The 10,534-nt window shown below is 46.3% G+C and overlaps 1 protein-coding gene across 1 annotated transcript; it reads right to left on the bottom strand.

Annotated features, from left to right (window-relative positions):
- Positions 1-7,590: 7,590 nt before the first annotated feature.
- On the bottom strand, positions 7,591-8,040 carry LOC119646230 (protein lifeguard 1-like). The gene has a single exon (XM_038046620.1). It carries the CDS (start codon positions 8,036-8,038, stop codon positions 7,673-7,675), a length of 366 nt encoding a protein of 121 aa, XP_037902548.1. The 5' UTR covers positions 8,039-8,040; the 3' UTR covers positions 7,591-7,672.
- Positions 8,041-10,534: the final 2,494 nt, after the last annotated feature.

Genomic DNA, 10,534 nt, shown 5'->3' on the forward strand with positions numbered 1-10,534 from the left:
AGCGGAACACCGACTGTATTCCCCGAGGGACTGCCAAGAGCAGAGCCTTGCCTGGCCAATCCGTCAGCCCGCTCATTTCCCTCTATGTTCCTATGCCCGGGAACCCAGAGGAGAGTGATCTTGAGCGTGCCGCCCAAATGGTTGAGCGCGTCTCTGCACTGCCCCACCAACCGGGAAGATGTAGTCGTTGAGTACAAGGCCTTGATAGCGTCTGTCAGAATGGCTATGTTACGCTTGGGGCTCGAATTACGCTCCAGCCATCGACAGACTTCCAATATCGCCAGTACTTCCGCCTGAAATACACTGGCGAAAGCTGGGAGACCATACAACTTGGATACACCGTGTGTACTCGAGAAAACCCCCGCGCCGACTCCATAGGCCATCTTTGATTCGTCCGTAAAGAACACCGTGTCATAGTCTTGCAACACGCCGCCGGTCTTCCACTTTGCCCTGGTTGGAAGGTCCACAGCAAAGTTTCTCGTGAAATTCAGCTTGCGTGTGACATAGTCCGTGGGGGATGCCCAGATTTCTCGAGGTATTTCATCTAGAATGTTGCTGTGGCTGTAGGACTTCGCTGCCCAACATTCGGACTCACGTAGTCTGACGGCACTGCACGCTGCAACATATTTAATGTGGAGTTCTAGGAGGAGGAGATGCAGGAGTACATTGAGAGCATCTGCCGGACAGGACTGCAGAGCCCCCGTAGCACCTGCACACGCGGTTCTTTGAATCCTATTAAGCTTCGTTCTATTGTATTTCTTCTTCAAAGCCTGCCACCATACAATAGAGCCGTACGTCAGGATCGGACGCACTACAGCGGTGTACATCCAGAGAACCATCCTCGCCCGGAGACCCCATTTCTTCGCAAAGGTTCTCTTACAGGCATAGAAGGCTATACAGGCCTTCTTAACCCTCAGTTCTATGTTCATTACAGTACATTAGAGGAAAGAACCAATCTTTGTTCATTCAGCCGTGGTAGATGGAATTCATGTATCCTTGGCTTGGTGGTGAATAGCATCAGTTGCGTTTTGGTTGGGTTTATGCTGAGTCCGCATCTTGGGGCCCACAGGCACACCTTTCGCAACGCTCCTTCCATGATGTCGCTCATAATGGACAGAAACATCCCTGATACTAATATCACCAAGTCGTCGGCATACACCACCACCTTCACCCCGCTGCTGTCCAATGTACGTAACATTTTGTCCATTACTATTAACCAGAGCACCGGTGAGATGGCACCACCCTGGGGCGTGCCTCTGTTCACAGCTCTGGTCAAGTGGTTGCCTCCCAGATCGGACTGGATTATCCTGGTACTCAGCATGGATATAATCCAATGCGTGAGATACCCCTCCAATCCAATACCGGTCAAGGCTTCCTTGATGGCGTTGGTACTGACGTTGTTGGAAGCTCCTTCTATATCCAAGAAGGCAGCAAGGGTATACTGCTTGTACTGCAGCGACCGCTCAACCGTGCCAATTACCTCGTGGAGGGCAGTTTCTGTGGATTTTCCTTTGAGGTAGGCATGCTGGGACTTAGAGAAAGGCGTTCTCTCCATAATCGTCCTTAAGTGAATGTCGTGTGAATGACGCGTTCTAGGGTCTTCAGCACGAAAGAGGTCAGGCAAATTGGCCGAAAGTCCTTCGCGGACTCATGACCACGCCTGCCCGCTTTCGGTATGAAAACGACCCGTGCGCGCCTCCAGGACTGCGGTACGTATCCTAAAGTATCTCGGTAAATCTCAACAAGCCACGGCACAACCCTTTCCTGCTGCTTCTGTAGCATGACTGGCATTATGCCATCTGGGTCTGGAGATTTGTATGCGGAGAACCTGTTTATAGCCCAGCCGATCCTATCCCCGGTAATTACCGATTTGATAGTCTCGCACAGCTGGGGTTACCGCAAACCCTCCACACGAGGTTCTGACTCACAGTCCTCCTCGCTAGAGGGAAAGTCCGTTTGCACCAGCAGCTCCAAGGTTTCGCTAGAAGATTCCGTCCAGGAGCCCTCCGACTTTTTAAGGAAGGATGGACTTTTATGTTCCTTGGACAGAATCTTACTGAACCTCGCGGATTCAATGTTCTGACAATAGTCTAGCCAAGACCGCCTCTTGGCGGTCCTGATGGCCGACTTGTACTTCTTTAGGCAGTCCTTGTATGGCTGCCAGTATTTTTGCCTGTAGCAGATGTTGAAGATTTCTCTGGTCAGCTTCCTGAGACTAGAGAGATCTTCGTTCCACCACGGTGGCAGGGTCTTTTTGCTGTACTTAGCAGGGCACGAGACTTTGAAGGTGGTATCAAATGCCTTCTCCAGAGCCCCGACCTTTGACTCCAGTTCGTCTGTCGTGCCAATCCTACCAATTTGCGCACCGGAGAGTTTGTTCTTAATTACCTGACTAAACTTTCTCCAGTAGATCCTCCTGGGGTCTCTAAAGGGCTTGGAGACCTCTGCGGCGAGATCTAGACTGAAGAGTATCCAACTGTGGTCAGAGAAGGATCTCTGGTCAGACACTCTCCAATCCTCCACCCCAAGAATCCCGTTGTCGGTTATTAAGGTGATATCAAGGACCTCCTACCAACCGTCACAATTCTCCGAGCAGGGGAAATGAAAGGTTGGTGTACTGCCCCTGTTACACACCGATAGATTTGAAGTAATAATAAAATCAAAGAATGACTCACCTCTTTCGTTGATTTCGGAGCTGCCCCAAAGCGTATGCCTTGCATTTGCGTCGCAGCCTATCAGCAGGTTGGCTTTCTTTGCTGTTATGGTGTTCGTCAGATGTTGTAGCTCTTCCGGCAGAGCTGATCGGTCGTGAGCATGTACGCCGAGGAAATATACACGTTCTCTGCCCCCACCTGCTCCAGCTTGACCACAACTAGGTCACTGGAACTCAGGTCCGGGCACAGGAAAGCGTGCAGACTCTTCCTCGCTCAAAGTTATAGTCTCCTATCTTTATTCTTCCCATTTGACCAGTGCGGTTTGATGTTGGTTGGTTGGTTTTTAGTGCTTACGTTGCCACCATATACTTTGTCTTCCCTTCATTGAGATGCAGCCCAAGATCTCGCGCCAATCGCCGCCTGCTCGATCTGGATGAAAGCAGTTTGTGTGTCTCGGGTTGTTCTTCCTATCATGTCGATATCGTCAGCATAGGCCAGTAGTCAGGTTAACTTAAGCGGATCGTACCCCTCGCATTTACCTCAGCATCACGGATCACTTTCTCCAGGGCCAGGTTAAAGAGGACGCATGACAGGGCATCCCTTTATCGTAGACCGTGGTTGATGTAGAATGGTCTTGAGAGTGATCCTGGTGCTTTTATCTGGCCTCGCACATTAGTCAGGGCCAGCCTAGTCAGTCTTATCAATTTCGAAGGAGTACCGAATTCTCTCATGGCCGTGTACAGTTTTACCCTGGCTATGCTCAGCAGCTTCAGCTCAGTATAGGGAGCACACGTTCCATGAGAAAATGCGCAAATAGTTATTCCTTTGTCGTTGCCGAGGTCGTCGTTGTGTAATCCGTCCAGTCCGAGGCTCCTGTTGTGGCTTCGTAACAAGTTGTTTTCCGTGGAGGGTCGTCAGCCCTACCCAACCCCCAACCTGAAGGACCAGTTGGTACAATTTGTCTCCTTTTTAGGTGTGAGAGACTCGCCTTCATCCTTCTCCGTCTGCAGCTTTTCGTTAAGAAAGAGCTCCCAGCGGTCACCACATAGAAGTGGAGATAGGGTTTGGTAGTAGAGCTGTTGGTTCAGCAGGTGTTTCCCAGGTTTTCCAATCCGCGTCTCGCCCTGGGACCTATACTACCCTTTGACCACCCTACACACCCACTACAGCCTATTTAATGTGGAAGTCAGGGTGCGGAAGTGAAGTAGATTGAGAGCCACCATAGTGGAACCGTACGTTAGGATGGGAAGTACCAGGACTGTGTACATCCAGAAAACCATCCTCGGCCAGAGACCTGATTTGCTTCCAAAGGTCCACTTGAAAGCGTGGAACCCTATAAAGACCTTCTTAATCTTAACTTTGCTCATCTAGCCGCGGGTGGAGGAATTCAGGTTGGATTAATGCCGCGTCCGCAGGCACACCTTTCCCAATGCTCTTTCCATGATTTCACTCAAAACGCAGTGAAACATCCTTGAATATCACAAAGTCGCCAGTATACGCCACCACCTTCATTCCGTTCCTGTCAAATATGGATAGAATTTCGTTCATCACTATCATTCAGAGCATGGATATTATCGAATGTGTAAGATAAGCCTCCAACCCAATGCTAATTAAGGCTTCCTTGATGGTACTAACGTTGTTGAATGCTCCCTCTATATACAGGTAGAGTATAATGTCTGTACTGTAGTAACCGCTCAACCTGCTGGGGGAAAGCGGTGTCACTGAATTTGCTTTTGAGGTAGGCGTAAGACTTCGAGAACAGTGTCCACGACGCGTTCCAAGGTCTCCAACACAAAAGAATTAATACTAATTGGTCGGAAGTCCTTTGCGGACTCATAGCCGCGCTTGTCCACTTTCTTGCGTGCTGCCAACACGACCGCCACTACGCCATCTGGACCTGGAGATTTATATGCGAGAAAGCTTTTTCTAGCCCAGCCGATTTCATACTCGGTAATTAAGGATTTGATAGTCTCGCATGACTGGGGGTGCATACCCTCCAAGTAAAGCTCTGCACTGCCCTCCTCATCGGCGGGGAGTGCATTTCAATCAAAGTTTCACCAGAAGATTCCGTTCAGGAGCCTTTCGACTTTTTAAGAAAGAGTCGGCTCCCATGTTCTTTGAACAGACTCTCGCAGATTCAGTCGTGCTTTCAATGTTCTGGTAATAGTCTAACCAGGACGCTTCTTGACAGTCTTAATGGCTAACTTGTACTTCTTCAGGCAGTTTTTGTATGGTTGCCAATATTTCTGCTTGTTGCAGATATTGAAGACCTCCCTAGTCAGCTTCCTAAAGCTAAACAGATCTTCATTCCAGCACGGTGACAATGTCTTCTTGCTGTATATAGCAAACAACAGGGCTTTCAATGCGGTTAAGGCAAATCGAACCACATCGTGTCGTCAAATATAAGCTTGACTTTCCAAAGCAATTAAGATGAAAAACTGTGCCATCAGATAAAAACACAATTCACCCCAGTGCACATACTTAAGAAGGCTTCTGGAGTAATATCTGACAAGAGCCCTAATGAAATCCTAGAAAGGTTTGCCACGGCAATGGAAACTAAGGGGGCAAAAAACATTACGACAGCGCGTCTGCCTTTCAATCTCGTTGCCTTATGTTCCAATCCTAGTCGTCATTGTTGTCTATGTTCACCTTGTGTTTGTCACGCTACTGTAACTCGTCACTTGCACAGCGTTAAGTGTGATGATAGTGAAACTGAAGCACAGTCTGACTGCGGCCCAAGAAAGAAGAGTTGATTTGTTGTTTCTCAGCGAACAGTATCGAGAGAGGAGCTCACCATCGTGGTATGCCGATGTATCTGGCACTGCTGCCATCTTAGTGAGAGACATGGTTAACTTGCGAGTGCAGGCCCATAGTCGAGGAGACGGCTTCTTTATGGAGAAGTAACATTTTTTAGGGTTTACCTCACACTGAACAAATCTATACAAGCTTTTCGGAATAGGCTCGCTGGCTGGAGGACGAGATTAGAAGCACGGAAGGGAGAATTGTAAGCCAGAGCCCTAGAATGGGGCGTGCCTCAACCAGACTTTACAGATGGGCGACAGGACAGGACTCATTGTCGTTAATTTCGGTAGTACTCCGACATCCCAACACCATGGATCTGAGGGCAATATTCTTGACGTAACTTTTGCTACCTTAATATCAACAGTCCAAGAAGTTTTCACGGCCAGTGATCATTAGTACATTTCTTTCGAAGAGGAAAACGGCTCTTCTAAATTTTCTGACGTCCGCAAACACCTACTGTTTAAATGCCCACTCTTCACTGCAAAAGAACTTTGGGAAGCAGTTCTACCCATGTAGGACAAAAAAGTACCAGAACCGGATGATATTTCCAATGAAGTGTTGAAACTCATATGTAAATACAAACCGGACTTGCTACTCGGTGCATTCAATGCCCCTTTGGCAGCAGGTGTATTTCTCTCCCGCTGGAAGGTTGCGAGACTTTTACTTTTTCTGATAAGCAAGGGCAATGTGCCGTCAACGTATTGCCCGCTCAGTATGTTGGACACAGCGGGAAAGCTGCTTGAGGAGCTCATCAAGTCGGGACTGACCGACACCTCACATATTGCAGGAGACTACTCACCAACACAATACGGTTTTAAAGTGGACCGATTCACAATTAATGACATTAAGGAGTTGGTCCAAGCGGTCAAACTGGCTGATGCACACCGTCGCCACTGTTGCGAGGTGATGCCCCTTGCTCGTACCCTCGTCGTAAGAAGCGCCTTCAATTCTGTGAGGTGGTGTGACATGCTGGAGTCTCTGGAGAATCGTTTTCATACTCCAGGCCACTTATTGCGGATATTGAGGTACTATTAAAAAAACCGTGCCCTACTCTACGAGACCCGAGAAAGACAGCGCCGAAAGAAGGTGACATCGAGGGCAGCTCAGTAATCTATCTATTTAGTCCGGGCCTTTGAAACGCCTTATACGATAGCCTTCTGCGACTCGAGATGCCTGATGAATCGCATCTGGTCAGATACGCGGACGATGTTGCTGTGGCGCAGCGGGGTTAACAGCATTCGAAATTTATTTCGAGTGTTGTTAATTTGACTGACGGATGCGACCACCGGTGTTCTCCGTGGCGGAGTAGGTGATTAAAACATTTTTTCATCCCTACTTTGCATGAATGGGGAGCGCCCCCTTTAAACTCCACGTAAATTTTTGTCACTTACTCTATGCGTGGGATTTCATAGTTCCAATATGTTCACCATTTCGTTCAGATCGGTTTAGCCGTTTTCAAAAAAGTACGTGTGACAGGCAGACAGACAAACAGTGTTTTACCTAAAACCTTAAAAAAGTAAAAAAAAATATTAATGCACCTGGGACCCACACATTTCCCTAATTAAACTTCCCGGTGCTACCGTCCCTTCTAATGTCTCCCCGAGATTCTTCCATTAATGAAACTAGGACACCTTCAATTGGTGTGTCGATGGCACCTAGATAGTTTTCTTGTTTTTCCCCACGCCCTTGTGGTAAACCATAAACAGCTGTGCAACGCCACATGCTTGTAACTATGTGCGTGCAACCACGTGGCCGCACGCGAATGCACCGCACCATATACACGACACTAGCACAAGACCTAGTGCGCGGAATTTTTCTACCGCATTTACCGTAGAAGGCCGAACATGCGCAATGATTTTTTCCCTCCATACAATTCCGAACAATGCGCTAGGAATGAATTTCCTATGTTTGGTCTTCTTGCTAGAACTGTACGCCATTAGCTTTGTCCGTCTTAAGCCAATGATAAACCAATTCAGATCAATTTAAATGAAATCAATTATTCCCTGGCATTACAAGTGTTTTCCAAAAATGATGTGTAATTTTTTACGCAAATATACCCAGACTTTAGGAAATGTAACAATATTAAATTATAATTTTACGGAAAGAATAAATGTTCGTTGTTAAAACCCTGATGGAAAATGACAGCCTTCTGATTTATTTAAAGCAAAAACAACAGAAAAATATACAAGAAATGTCATTCATTTTGACCATAAAAGTTAACTTTCAGAAAATCTATTAACTGCACCAATCAAGCTTAAAAGATACACAAAAATCAAAACAATATCCAGATATAAGCTGAGTGCTGCGAAAATATACTCTTCTGGGTTTGTTTTGTGTTTATGTTTGCCACCAATTATTAACTGAGTGTCATAAACTAGGTATGCTGAGAATATCAGAACCCCCACCGACGTATAAACAATAGTTGCAATTCTTGATCGTATGAATATCATGATAATCCCCGCAATGAAGAATATCACCAATGCAGCCAGCAATATGCCTCCGTATAATGTAAAATCGCAACAGGATTGCCACGCGAATAGAGTTAACGCCAGGCATACAGCAGCCGTTATTCCAATGGCCATTGCAACCTGAAATTTTTAAAGAAAATTAAAGCACTGAAAGCAAGTCAATGTGATAGAACAAGGACTGATTGGTAGGGCCGATACTAAGCGTCTCTTCCACCTCGCATCCAACTTTCAAGCTATCTCGATATATAACTAAGGTCGTGTCGAAGCGTGGTTACGTATTACTATCGGAACCATAAACATATAGTTTGGATGGGGAGTCCATACTCAATCTGAAGTTTCAAACAAAATCCCGGTCTACAGTAAAACAGGCTTCCTTCCACAGCAACACACCGGCCTACGAACATGACTCCAGAACAGAATATCAGAAATCCATTAGTTAAAGATAAGGACTTGCAAGGGTCACTGTCTGCTCTTAAAGAAGTGGTCAACAAAATAAATAAATATACTTATACAATCTGATGTTTTAGGAGTAAACTCTCTGAATAGTAAAAATCCTACTGCTTAGTGTCCACACTAAGAAGGCTGTAAACTAGAGATTCAACTGCCAGCGCATTGTTTGAAATTGTATAGTCGAGAAAAATCATTGCGCATCTAAGACCGCATTGGTAATTGTGGGAAAAAAATCCGCGAAGGTCTCGTGTTATTGCCGTATATGTGATCCAGTGCATTGGTGCGCGTCCACGTGGTTACGAGCTCATGCCTGCAGCACATGGGTGACGGGTCAGTTAGCTACCTCATTCCGCTCCCCTTTGCACCTTCTGTATACAGATGAATGACTTAAAGAGTATCCGGAAATTGGAAAAGTAAGAGAGAGAGAGAGAGAGGTAAAGATAAAAACTGTAGTCTAAATTATTTTTGGTAAGGTTGACTGAAGAGTGGCACGAATACCCATGAAAGTGTTCAAAGTATGGTCACCGTGGAAATAGTTATGAGGAAGTGACGGAAAGTCTGGAAGCATAAGACCAGATGAGTAAGAGAAATTAAAGCCACCACAAACAGTGAAAGGGGAGAAGGGAAAACTGCAGATAGGATTTCCGATAATCTATCGAATAATTCCTGGTACCGGTAAGAGAGAGAAGAAAGAAGATATATACAGAAAATAACAAATGGCCATGCATAGGTCCAGCCAAGTTTCAGAAATGCAGATGATATGGTGCTGATAAGCAGGGAAGCGAGATTGAAGCTTGATTGTTAGATCCCTCCTTTCGATAGAAACAGTTGTAGAGAAAAAATGTGGGCTCGAGATGAAAATTATTGATGATATCCTCCATGCACCGTGAGAAACTGGGTGAGATTATATTAATCTCACCGTGTCGTCTCTCCAACTACTCCTTGATGGCAGGAATAAGCCTGTAACCCACCACTGTACTCCTGGGGTCCGTTATCAGTGTCATACCAGAGCCTCCTTTCAGTCAAATAACTATCAACGATAGCAGCGACATAGGCGGAAATACCAACCTCCGCTAGGGATTTGCATATTAGATTCCAATTGACCGAATTGAATGTATTTTTCACGTCCAGGGTTACTACCACGCAATATTTGCTGGTACTACACTTTTCGTTGATTGCATCTTCGGCCAAGCCAGTAAGGCTTAAGCAGAAATACCAACTTCTGCCGCTTCCATGCCGCTGGAAATATTCCCTCGAATATGGATGCTTCGAACAATTCAGCAAACATGTCCGGCCTAGATTTCACAGCAAACTTAAGGGCCTTATTCGGTACTCCGTCCAGGCCGGGCACTTTATTGTCTCCTATTCTACCGCAGATCTCCAGCAGCTCGTCTCTGGTGACTAGCGGAATCGCCCGCACTCTCTGGGAATATGGACTTTCTTCCCACACCTTCTGAATCGATCCGATCGATCAATGCTGCTGGTGCATGCCTTCGCGAAGTACCCAAACATGAAGCATTTAAAGCACCTCTTTAGTGAAGTTTGTTCTCTTAAACGGCAAACAACCCATCCAATCCAAACCCTTCCAGCAGCGAAAAACATCTCCGCTACCTCCGCCGGCACTCGTATTCTGACCGATTGGCTCCTCGGCAAGTTCTTTAAACTTGAATTGCTCCTTCAGAGCAGTAAAAACTTCTCCTTTCGATGTCACTTCATCGAGATCTTCACATTGTATATAGATCTCATGCTTTTGGGCACGTACTGCGGCATTCTCCCCAAGTGGGTTTTTGACTTGAGTGCGAAAGTCATCAGTTTTGCCTACCCTGGATCTTTTCAGCTCGAACATTAGATCCCCTTTCTGAGTTCTTCGGATTCTGTTTACATTTCCGCTCAGATCTTTTAGGTCGCGATCAGCTTTGACCTTTTTGAGTATCTCCGCGTAGGACAAATTGCCCTTACTGGAGATAACAATCGCATTTGGACGAGTTCGCACTTTTGCTTTTCGTTTCGCTTTTTGTTGATAACTTTAGTCCATCCATCCTTTTCGTTCGTCTTGTGTCTCGCAACGCTGGTCGAGTTTCCTACATTCGCTGTACGCTTTCCTCCTTCTGAGCTGTTGGTGCTGGTTTTCAAAAAGTCCTGCCCGCCTCTTTTTCTCTT

This window comes from Hermetia illucens, chromosome 1 (assembly GCF_905115235.1).
Source record: "Hermetia illucens chromosome 1, iHerIll2.2.curated.20191125, whole genome shotgun sequence".
Lineage (NCBI taxonomy): Eukaryota > Metazoa > Arthropoda > Insecta > Diptera > Stratiomyidae > Hermetia > Hermetia illucens.

What these genes read in the sequence shown, in the direction of transcription:
- LOC119646230 (XM_038046620.1), bottom strand. Translation starts at nt 8,038, where the DNA reads ATGGCCATTGGAATAACGGCTGCTGTATGCCTGGCGTTAACTCTATTC.